This window comes from Chlorocebus sabaeus, chromosome 8 (assembly GCF_047675955.1).
Source record: "Chlorocebus sabaeus isolate Y175 chromosome 8, mChlSab1.0.hap1, whole genome shotgun sequence".
Classification (NCBI taxonomy): domain Eukaryota; kingdom Metazoa; phylum Chordata; class Mammalia; order Primates; family Cercopithecidae; genus Chlorocebus; species Chlorocebus sabaeus.
In genome coordinates, this window is record NC_132911.1 from 104,263,511 (window position 1) to 104,276,433 (window position 12,923).

At 38.8% G+C, this 12,923-nt stretch overlaps 1 protein-coding gene across 2 annotated transcripts in view; it reads right to left on the minus strand.

Annotated features, from left to right (window-relative positions):
* Positions 1-9,088: 9,088 nt before the first annotated feature.
* ANKRD46 (ankyrin repeat domain 46) overlaps positions 9,089-12,923 on the minus strand; it is a 42,791-nt gene continuing 38,956 nt past the window's right edge. For both annotated transcript variants that reach the window (XM_008001223.3, XM_008001224.3), the window contains one exon: positions 9,089-11,082. In XM_008001223.3, coding sequence (XP_007999414.1) covers positions 10,866-11,082 — 217 coding nt within the window. In that variant the 3' untranslated portion in view covers positions 9,089-10,865. The remainder of the gene's footprint in view (positions 11,083-12,923) is intronic.

Here is a 12,923-nt window from a genome sequence, read left to right on the forward strand (position 1 = left end):
GCAAGTAAATGCTTCCAAATGCAGCACAAGGCAGAGCTCTAGATTGTGCTTGGCCTAGAGGAAGTAATCATATAATTACATTGATTATTGAGAGCTGCTGTGCACCAACACCAGCGCTGAGCGGCTTATACATTGCAGCTGATCCCCTGGTTAGCGTTACTATTCATATGTAACAGATGATGAGCTGAGTCAGGAAGGAATATACCTATTGAACAGATGGTGCACCTGAGGCTAGGGGAGCGGGGGTAGGTAACCTTCCCAAGGCCACTCCATCATAATGTAGGCTGGGGATCCAAACCCAGGTCTGTCTGATTGCAAGACCCCTGTGTTCACCACCACACTCTTCTGCCTCGCAGTCACCAAAGAGTGAGTATCTGTGACAAGGAGTGCCTTGTTTATTTTCTTATGCATCTGGTAAATGGTGAGGTTATCACCAAGTTGTGTGTGTATGTGTGTGTGTGTGTGTGTCCTGTGGGGTGCTGGCTGAGGGTAGGCATGGCATCTCATCTTTTCACATCTATTCTTGTAACTCAGAAGCACTGTGTTTCCCGTTACTACTTATTTTATCCAAATTAAATGACAAAAATCATCATATACACGTACCTATTTTAAAAGGTTGACATTGAAATAAGTTGACTGTCTGTATTTATTCCATGGCTGGGAATGTTATTTGAACAGTTGTAAACCGATAAACCAAAGTTAGGCTGTTGGCTGAGTCATTAGGATTCCGTTAAAGACAATGAAGAATTTCGGCTGGGCATGGTGGCTTATGCCTACAATCTCAGCACTTTGGGAGGTCAATGCGGGTGGATCACTTGAGGTCAGGAGTTCGAGACCATCCTGGCCAACAATGGTGAAACCCCATCTTTACTAAAAATACAAAAATTAGCTAGGTGGGCTGGCGCATGCCTATAACCCCAGCTACTCAGGAGGCTGAGTCAGAAGAATCACTTGAACCCAGAAGGCGGAGGCTGCAGTGAGCTGAGACTACACCTCTGCACTTCAGCCTGGGTTACAGAGTAAGACTCTATCTTAAACAAACAAAAAGACAATAAAGAATTTCAATCAGTAGGAGAAAGGGGGTAAGGAGGCTCTGCCACATAACTCTGGAATTGGAATAACTTCTTTATAGTGAGAATGAATGAGCCTGTTTATTTAACAGAAACTGCATTCTGAGCAAGGTCAGGTGTTTGGTCTGTAGAACAGCATCATCTCGAGGGTGGGGAGCTCCAGGACCCTGGTATTTATAGCATTCTCTGAGCCAGGTGCAGGGAGCAAGGCGGTTGCTTACCTTCAAGCCTCTCTTCCACCTGCAGCTCAAGGTTAGGGCAGGGAAGGCCTTGAAAAGGTGTAGAATTTGTCAAGGAGAAACAGGATAGAGCTCTCTCCACTGGGGACTGGGACTGGCACTTCCCAGAATGAGAATTCCAGAATGATGACCAGACAATAGCTGAAGGTGTTCATTGAGGATGTAGTGCATTCCTGTTTCTTGTGACCAACACATACTTTTTGAAGATTATAAGAAGTTTAGTGGATTTCTGAGCTCAGCCATTAGAACTCTTTTGTAATTAGGCAAGATGATGTCACCACAGTTCTAGGGTCTTATAGTGTCAAAAATCGTGAGAGAACAGTTTCATGCTTCCTAAACAGAAAAAAAAATCTCAACCAGAAAGAAAATATAAGCTTCCATAATTCTCACTGACTCTTAGCTCTGACAGCAGTTCTATAAGAGGAATACCTTTTGAATTTTGCAATGGTGACTACCAATATTTGAATTTTTGCTCATGGAACTCAATCAAAATCATCCTCTTGAGTGTCACAGGATGTGCATTGGGCACTGGAAAATTTCATAATTGGTTAAAAAGTGTACACTTCCCTGTTCAATGTAAACCTGAGATTGGCCAGTTCGGGGGTTAGAAGCCCAGGCATTTTCCTTCTCCCATCACTAGAAAGGTCTCTGGGCTCTATTGAGGCTTTCTTGAGAAGAGACTGCAAGAGTTCCCGAGAGAATGCCTGGAAGGTTCCATGGGCTCTTATAAGGCCATTGCTATGAAAAACCACGAACAGGATTTGTAACTGATAATGTAGTTATTAATACTTCTTCAGCATATCAGAAATTTTGAGATAGTATGTAGATGAGTTGACCATAAGAAGCTGGAGTTTAGTCAATAAAACACACATTACAGACATCGAGTCCCTGCAGAGCACCAGGTCCTTTCAGATGTGGGTCTTCCTTCAAAGAAGCACCATGGATGGCATAATAGTTGAGCACAAAATCACTGGAGTGAGTTAGGCAGAATCTGGTTTCAAAACTGACTCTACCCCCTGACTTTAGGATACATACTTAACTTCTGAAGCCTCACTTTCTTTATGGGGATAATAACAGCATCAATGCTGCTAGGGCCTAGTACACATGCAGCACTTAAATAACATAATTATTATTTTTATTAATCATGATAGGTCTGTGAGGTTGCTATTATTTGTTTTAAACATGAAAACAGATTCAGAAAATGTATTTGACCAAGGTCAGTTCATATTAAGTCAGGATTTGTTGGCTCCAGGTCTACGTGTTTTCTTGTATAACCACAGCCTCCACCGTCTGATCCAAAATTGGAACTTACCTAAAATAACAAATAAATGTGGATTATTCAATAAGGTGAAATATAGAACTGTTGCTGGTTAAATATGCCTACCTTTCCCCTAAATCAGGGGATCTACAAAGAGAATTACCCAAACTAAAGTTCTAGTGTAAGAATGCAAAAGCACTTTTGGGGTTAGGGTAACATTTAAGGATCTCTAAATTTTCTTTTCTCCTAAACTTGAATCACAATCTAAAAGAACAGACTGTGCTGGTGGAATTGTACTAACTAGGACTATCCAAAGTAAGTTACAGATTTTTGCCAGCTTTCTGTGCCAGTGACCTAGAAACTACTTCAAAATCTATTTTTATTTCTTATGGGCTGAAATTTTGGTGAAATGGTCCAGACAACTGTGACCCGGAGTCTTCAAATTTAGAAATTAATCCCCAAAGAAAAGGAGCAACTTTTATTGTGGCAGAGAATAATCTTCTCATAGCCCAATCATAGGGAGAAATAACTAACTCTTCAATGCCACATTTCCTATTTGCAATTTATGATATAAAGATGCAAGAGAATTAGGCTAGCAATTTCTTGAACCTCTAAAAAGTAATTTGGCCTAGGGACATATAAAAACACAAAAGCATTCTGTAAAGCTGATGTTGCATACCATAAAATTGTAAATGTACATAAAGGGATACTGTGAAAAAGAAGAAAACCATTGAAATTTGCCAAGATGTATCTATCCATAAAATAATATACGCAAACATTAATTTGTAATGATTCCAGCAAATATTTATCTATTTTTTTTAATTTAGAAGATTTACTATTGTGCATTTTAAGTAGAAATTTCCCTAGGTCAGAGCTTATGTTTAAATTGATTCTTAAACTAATTCAGACATGAAAAAATAATCCAAATTAAAAACAACAAAACAATAATAAATCTCTATGGAAAAAAGGGAGAAGAATCTATTCAACATCCTGAAAAAAGTGATTCCTAAGCAGAAACAATGATACTTTTATCCTAAGTGTTCTTCCTCTTCCTCTTCCTTTTTTTTTTTTTTCTTTTTGAGACAGAGTCTCACTCTGTCGCCCAGGCTGCAGTGCAGTGGTGCAATCTCGGCTCACTGCAAGCTCCACCTGTGGGGCTCAAGTGATTCCCGGGGCTCACTCAAGTGATTCTCGTGTCTCAACCTCCTGAGTAGCTGGGACTACAGACATGTGCCATGACACCCGGCTAATTTTTGTATTTTTAGTAGAGATGGGGTTTCAGCATTGGCCAGGCTGGTCTTGAACTCCTGACCTCAACTGATCCAACCACCTTGGCCTCCCAAAGTACTGGGATTACAGGCATAAGCCACCATGCCAAGCCCTATTCCCCCATCTTCACACATATTTCATTGCCTTTTCAGAGATGCTTCTAAAGATGTGGCAAAGGATACAGAGGAAAACATTGAAGAGCTTAATTAATACCTTGAAGACATCTCTGGCAGACTGGAGAAACAGGCAGTAAATTTTTTCTTTAATGCCATCAAAAAAGGCATTTTATAATCCCAGGGCTTAAGTTGACAAACGTTCCTGCAGCCATTGATCTTCTAACATGAATCAAAAGTATGCAGCAGACAATGAGCTTGAATAAATAATTGCTTTCCTATTAAGAAAAGTTTCGTGACTAGCCAGTGCAAAATGTGGTAACATCATGTCTGCTCTTGAAACCCTGGGGCCTGTTGCTCAGCTTGCTCACAGTATTTCCATGGTGCAAGGTGCTTTACAGAGAAAGTGCATTAATTGAAATGGATTTTTTTTTTTTTTGAGAAGTGGCAGAGTTTCTCAAAAGAAAATTGTTCATCAAGAGAAGGTAAGTTTAGAGTGAGTCTCCTGTTAACACAAAAATAGAAACTAGGTTACAGAAATCCACATCCTCAGCTATGACTATCAGTTTGATGAAAAGATCAGTCCGTATTTGGCCTATGAAAGTACACAGAACACACCAGACTATTATAATTTTAATATTTAGAATGGCACACTGAGGTGGGGGGCCGGTGATGGCAGCATGTGAGGGAGGGGCAGTATGGAAGAGGGAAGAGCAACAGACTGTGTCTGGATTCAAATAATGGTTCTGCTCCTTTCCTAAGAATGGGACCATAGTGATTCTGTTCCCCTTGGTCTCCTCATCCCTCTCTACTCCAGATGACTTCTAATGCCCCAGCTCTAAAATTCTATGATTCCAGTAACTTGTTAATGTTCATTTTTCAGGCTTCATTCAAATGATTCATCAGAATGCTAGAATAGAACTCAGATCATTTGATTTCCATAGTTTAGAATAAGATCTGTTTATTCAGCTGAACATAAATCCTTTTTTGGAACACAGAAAGACACAAATAAGGTAAACTGACATTTCCAGGTACGCTAGAAGCCATAACTACATTTTGATTATGAGGCAACAAAGTATTGTTTCAAATTGCAAAAGGTCAATACATTTGCTGCTGTTATGCTCCAGAAATCAAAAAGTAATTTTATGGTAGTCATATCAACTCATACTAATAGCTGTCTAACTATCCACCACCCCCCATCATAATCTAAAAATAACTTAAGTAGGCTAAAGTGAACATTTAGAATGAGAAAATAAAACTAAAGATGAGGATTTAAAATACATAGGAATGAGGTTCTAGTAAATCATCATAATGACGTATATTACAGTTGCTTGTGGTGAAACCCAAATTTAGTATTAAGCTTTTCGGCATCCAGTGTGAAAGACGAATTCTACCTGATCCATTACGCAACTCCTAGAGAACATAAAATGAAAGTAAGGTAACTGCTCAGCAGAAATGCAGTTGTGTGCAGTAAGAAACAAAAGTTCCCTGTCAGGGGTCTTCATAAAGAATGGTGCCAACAATATCCTCAGTAGCTTTCCTTTATAGATCCAATGGTTCAATCCACAGGGTAGAATGCAATTTTCACTTTAAGACAATCGCATCACAACTAAGTAGACAGGCATAACAGCATGATGGTGACAAGAGACCCCGGTTCCATATTGCTGAGTTCAAATCCCAGCTCTGCTGCTTACTGGTCATGTTGCCTTGGGCATGCTATTCAAACCTGCCTCATGTGCCTTAGTTCTAATGGTGAGGTGCAGATAAGAACAGCATTTATGGAGATTGAGTTAGTAAGTATAGCATTACCACTTATTAATGAAAAGTTCAGTAAATGCATTTGGGCTGGGCACTACCATTAGCACAGTTCAAGTACCCAGCTCTCCACTAACCTGACTTGAACTCAAGGCAGTTTCTACAACAGTGTGGTCCCAGAAAACTTTCTGTAAAAATGGAATCTTCTTTACCTGTGCTGCCCAAAAGTACTAGAAATGTGGCTAATATAATGAAGAAAGGAATTTCTAATGTAATTTAAACAGTCACAGGTGGCAAGTGGCTACTGCATTGGACAGCATATAGAAAATTTTCAACATTGCCAAGTTTGATTGGACAGTGTTGCTCTAAAACATCCTCCAAGCAATACTCTCTAAATACTGTTATCAGCTAAGCTTTTAAGGAGTGTTAGGTAATGAGGAACTCCAGATTGTAGTCCTTGACATCTAAGGAGTGTGGCCAAATCTCTGTCCCCAGGTGAATGCAGACACCTATGCCTCTGGCTGTGGAGCAGTCTGGTTGTGCTGTGAAAAGTCAAGATTGGGCAACAGAACAGAATGCCAGCCTATGTGTGCTTTGAGGGGAGCCAAAGCCAAGATCCCCCCCTAGAAAAGAGTTTTGAATCTACTTGGAGCACAAAGGAATGAACCTCATCCCAAAGTTCTACTTTAGCACAGCTGGAATTGCTTCGTCCTGAACAATTTTAAAGGTGGTTTAATCAGCTACTGGCCTCATTTTCCCAAAATGTTCTATTAACTTTGGGAAAAGCTACTTCCTGGTGTTCACTCCAAGATATACTATTTGGAAAAGTTACATCAAAATGACTAAATAAGGCTGAACGCAGTGGCTCACGTCTGTAATCCCAGCACTTTGGGAGGCTGAGGCAGGCAGATCACTTGAGGTCAGAAGTTCAAGACCAGCCTGGCCAACATGACGAAACCCCATCTCTACTAAAAATACAAAAAGTAGCCAGGCGTGGTGATGCACACCTGCAATCCCAGCTACTAGGCAGGCTGAGGCAGGAGAATAGCTTGAACCCAGAAGGCGGAGGTTGTAGTGAGCCTAGGTCATACCACTGCACTCCAGCCTGGGTGAAAGAGTGAGACTCTGTCTTAAAAAAGATTAAATAAGTTAAGCTATATGATGGGTCTCAGATAAGTAGGAGTTAACAATTGTCAAAATCAATAAATGATTTCACATAAATTATGTAACAGAAACACAAAATAAAGGGAAAGAAATTTATAATAAAATGTATATTTCAATACGTAAATGCTCAGGCCCAACTACATTAGAAGAAACAACAAAGTCATTAATATCTGTAATAGAATTATGTTGATGACTTAATTATAAGTAGCACTGCTATCAATAACAAGATTTTTGAAAAGCGGTGCAATTCTTGATAAAGTTTTGAACAAAATGAAGTCGAATCTTCCCTTATCTTGTGGCTGTATTCTTGGAAAATTCATGATACATTAACACTATGCCAAATAATATCTTGTTTTAAAATGTGAAATGGCTGGGTTTTAGGTTCAGATATCTAAAATTGTTTTCTAAACACGTGAATGTCCAGCAGAACATTCAAGAATCACGTGGGATGTAGAACAATCCTCTGTTAGGCTGAACTGTCCCATGTACTGTGGGATGTAAAACAACTATGGTCCCTGCCCACTGACTGCCAGGAGTGGCCCCAATCACTTCTAAAACCATTAGTCCAAGCCTAACATATGAATTCTACCAACCCCACCCCTGCCAATGACTGGTTCATCAATCTAGGCCTAAGTCAACCTCTGGAGGGTATTGGTTGGTGTGAGAATGGGGTATGTGATATAATGTCAGCCAATGAAACAGCTTAAATTTGCATCAAAGTCCCCTAAGAGGGAGTCACAGCAAAGACGGTCTCTTCTCTACGTGGTTATAAATGGATGTGATGTCTAAAAATTCTGTACTCATCACAGAACCAGTCGGAGGAAGCAGTCAACAAAGAGGGCAAGGCAAGAGCACAAGGGAACTGGGCTAAAGATTCTGGATGATGTCACCCTTGGGGTCTACCCTACCTTTTTATGTAAATGGGCTTTATGTGACTGGACTTCCAGTTACATAAACAAATACATTTCCTATGGGGTAAGCTGTTTTGAATTTGGATTTTGGTTCTTGCAGCTGAAAGCACTTTGATACATGCATAAACAATTTCACAAGTCAAAGACTGAGGCCTGGTTTTGAAATAAAAACATCGAAACCAAAACAGCAGCAGTGGCAGGTGAACATTGTTCCTGGGCTTCTATACCAAGCGGTAAACTTGTGGCAGGTGCCGCTGATCAGAAGCCTGTATGCTCCACAGGTGTGGGGTCTCCACACTGCCAGCCTGTATAGTTAGTTCATCAAGCTACAGACGCGCTGTGGAAGGAGGACCAAACACAGCTCACACCTGCAGCTTGTTGCGGGGGATGCATAAAAGGCAAAGAGCTATTAAACCTGAAAAGAAAAAATATAGCTACAGGTATTGAAGTAATGTTATTGGTATTTGTGTACAAAGACTCTACAGGATGCTCTGTGGACAGATGAGGTTATAAAAATAGACCAAGTCCCTGCTCTCATGAAGCTTACAATTAAACAAGTTACAAAATCACGTTTACAGAGAAACAGATGAAGGAATGCAAAATACAAGTAAAAACCTGGGTGTGGTAAGTGGTGGGGAACGGAGGGGTTGGGAAGGAGGCAGTCAGGTACGGTTAACTATGGAAGACTTTCTGACAAGCCAGGGTTGGAGTTTGAGTATTAAAGGTTCTATCGTTGGGAAGATGTGTAAAAAAGGAAAAAAAGTAAGTATATAGGACCACGAGTGGAAAATTTAGTAATGTCCTGCTGAAATGGTATCAGGAGAGGTTCTGAATAAACATGGTTCCATTTCCAGATTCATGAAAGACAGTGGGACAGGAGGAAAGAGCAAGCATAATTGGGGCTGGAGCCTTAATCTGGAATCCCTCTTCTACCAAGACCTACCTGTTTGACTTTGGACAAGTTACTTAGCCTTCCTTGTGTCCATTTTCTCATCTTATAAACTGGGGACATGTAGTGCTCAAGGGAGCGTAGGGTAAAATGAGGTGAGGCATGCTAAAAACTTGCATAATTGGGAGGGGCTTAATTGTGGTAGTTATTATCATCACCCTTAAATCTACAAGCAATTCACTCAAACTAGTTTGAGTATTTATAAGGCAAACATAAATGAAACTCAATATACCTATTACATTAGGTTTGAAAAAAAGCTGTGTTTTAAAAAGCAGCTAATTGCAATCCGTTACAAAAATCCCCAAATTACAAGAAAAACTATAATACACTTAAAAAAAAAAACAAAAAGACAAATCATGATTAAGGGATATATAAATACATTTATTGGTAGTATTCCTGAATGATGAATGCAGAGAACAGAATACAAAGAAATCAGCACATACAAGGAATCATTAATCTTTAAAAATGCTATATACTTACATTTTGACCAATTTTGCATATTTGTTTAGATTTACAAACAAATGTAAAGCAAAGTTTTCTTCTGAATATACTTCAAATTTGAATTGTAGTGTTCTCCATTCTAAAGCCAGCTGTTTTTTGCTGTATTTACACCAACTATGATTTACTTTGTATCTAACCTAAAAGCAAGACTCTGCAAGCTGATCCTGAAGCAGCCAGTTACTCAGGAATTTTACAACAGCTATTAGAGAGAGGATAAAGCCACATGAAAGAGTGAGCCTCAATACTAGATATACAGATACAAGAGAAAACACCAAGAAGCAAAAAGAATCACAGAAATACCAATTCTATTCTAAAGCATAATTTCTAATTCTAGCAGCAATTCAATTAGCAATAGCTTAGGTGCCTGTATTCCAAAAAACAAAACCATTAGTTCTTTCACTACAATTTCCTGACTTTACCCAATGAATAATTATCAAGCCTTCATATTCTTTTTTAATAACTCAAGAACATAATTCATACATTACAGGATCATTAACAAAAGAGGCCTTCAAACATACTGCTGAAAGCTGCAATATAGTTTGAGGGCCAGATTTCAATTTACATAATATTACCATTCATAAAGAGTTTATGACACCCAGTACAATACTGTTCAGCACTGTTAACTCAGAAATGCTCCATCCATTCTTGCCATCAGAGAATTACAGATATGGATGGGATTGTTAAAAGTCTAACAGGGCCTCTAAATAGAACTGCACATGAAATAATTATGAACTATGATAAAACTGTGACAACACAGCTAGCTTATAGAACTGAGTTTTTCACTATAATAGCACTACAGATTTATGACAGTTAAATATCAGAATTATTTTTCCCTGCTAACTCTTCAATAGAAAAAGGATTTTCTGACTAATTCTGATGAACGGTTATCTCTGATGAATAGGGTACTAGGGAAAATCGGAAAGTGAACAAAATGAACTCGTTTATTTTTCACAGATATTAACGAGCAAAGCAGTTTACAAAAAAATCAAAAATTAACCTAAAAACAAATAAATATAAGATCAAATCAATCACCTTTGAACAAAATATAGCTCATTTTCAAAAGTTTTGTTTGGTTTGTGACTAGACTTAAAAATACTAAAATAAGCCGAATAGATTCTAACAATACTAATTTGCTACACAAGATTTGAAAAAAGTACTTCAAGTTTTAAATTATCTCTTGTCCCTAGAGACAGTAAATAAAAAGTGGCTCTTGCAAAAATAAATGAAAACAAAACCACCAACAAAAACTAATCATATAAGACATTGTTTTTCTTTTTGAATACTTCAATTGGTCCTATATTAGGATAAGGTTTTGATAGCAAGGACTTCCTAGCCTCTTCCTTTATCTTCCATTCTCTAGTCATTTCTGTGTTTTTACCAAACAAGGCTATGTGTAGGTTTTCCTACAAAGTCAGGTTGAGTCAGAGGTAGCGTTAGGATGCAATATACTTGATCATAATATGTAGTTAGTTCAAATGAACACATCGTTATCTAAGAGGATTACAATAATTAAAAATGCAAAAAGAAACATGTACCGCCCTCACTGCTTTGCACTAAGAAAAATTCTGAGAAACTGAAAACAAACATTGGAAGCCAGGAAATAGGCAATTCATTGCCTCATCTTCCATGAGCTCCTTTAATGCACCAGTTCAGGCTGGTTTTCCACAAAGGGCAGCACCCCGCTCACATAATAGGCAATGCCAAGAGACAGCAAAGCAATGACGAAGATCAAAAGCAACACTCTCCAGAAGCCCAGATCCTCCACAAACTCCTGCCACGTGGTTCGGAAGCTGGAAAGGACCCCTTCACCTTGCTGCAGGTTGGGATTGAGGAGTGAATGGCTTTCCATAGCACTGTGGAAGAAGAGAGAGCAAAAAGAGCATTAAAAAACACAGAAATTCCAAAAACATAAAACTATAGGACTATTATTTAGAAAAGACCAAATACACACACACACATACATATACACACTCTTACATGCTTATGTATCTGAACAATATATCCTAAACTGTAAATTGCTAAATGGTAATGAGTATGTTCCTCTTGGTTTAGAATTTAGTAAAGTCAAGTTAAAAATTCTATTAAAAAGGTCCTGGTTGGGTGTGGCGGCTCATGCCTGTAATCCTGGTACTTTTGGAGGCCAAGGAGGGAGGATCACTTGAGCCCAGGAGTTCGGGACCAGCCTGGGTAACATGGCGAGACCCCATCTCTATTTTTTTTTAAGGTGTCCTGAGCAGAAGTCTTGAAATAGGTTAAATGAGTTGTTTCTACCAAGATATTAAACCACAACACATTATTGTTATGTTAAATTTAGAAGACTCAAAGGGTAGACTCATAATTTAAGAATGTATTAATATGAATAATCAGACACGCAGGTGATGACACCTGAAGAGGACAGTCATCTACAAGCCAAGCAGGGAGGCCTTAGAAGAAACCAACTTTGTGACACCTTGATCTCAGACTTCTAGGCCCTAGAACTGAGAAAACAAACGTCTGTTTGAGGGGGCAGTGGTGGGAAAGATGAGTAAATCTAAAAAGTCACTTATATAGTGTGTGTGAATCTTAAAGTTAAAAGGGAATTTTTATTAATTTAGTTCAATAATCTGACCAATGAAGGAATTCCTTCTTTAAGTGTAATTCTCTAATAATGGAAGCTTACTTCTCAGCCTGTTGTCCATGTGGACTCGTCTAGTTATCAGAATTTTTTTTTTTTTTTTTTTTTTTTTTGGAGACAGAATCTCACTCTGCTGCCCAGGCTGGAATGCAGTGATGTGATCTCGGCTCACTGCAACTTCCACCTCCCCGGCTCAGGCAATCCTCCTGCCTCAGCCCCCCAAGTAGCTGGGACTACAGGTGCACACCACCATGGCTGGCTAATTTTTGTATTTTCAGTAGAGACAGGGTTTCGTCATGTTGCCCAGGTTGGTCTTGAACTCCTGAGCTTAGTTGATCCACCTGCCTTGACCTCCCAAAGTGCTAGGATTACAGGAATGAGCCACCACAGCTGGCCTAGTCATTAGGAATTCTTAATAGTTTCTTCCTACTGGTTTTAGTTCTATCTTGTACAATAAGACAGAATATGTTCATTTCTCTTCTGCGTAAAGGCTAGTCTAATTGAAAATAAGGTACTGCAAATACCATAAAAACACTGATTCTGGTTTTCAGAACTTTATCAATGAGAAATATGACTACCACAAAGAGAAACTGCATCTGACTTTGGTACTTGGAAGCACTAAGGGAAGAGCACCCATGGTTATGTCACAACATACAGGCCCAATAAGAGGGTATCATTTAGATTAAAGCCACAATGACCATGATCATAGGAACCAACTATCTACTGGTTATCAAAGTTCATTACTATCCTTCCTAACTCCCATAAAACAATCTCTTAGAGTCTCATTCACTATGAACTATGAGTAAACATGCAAAACTGGCATTTTTTTAACCTACAACTTTATTTTACTTCTTGATACCATCAAACAAAAGTCCTTCAGCCTTTACCAGCATTAGAGGTCTTCTCTGATCATGGGAAACTGACTTCCTAATGGGCCAGTCTACTTAACACCCAAATTTTTTTTTAAATAATTAAAACATGTTTATTCTCTGAATAAGAGATGATGTTTTCAGTGGGAATCTACAGCAATACAGTAATTCTGGACAACTTGAGAGTAAGTTTAAAAATAAGATTAGAATT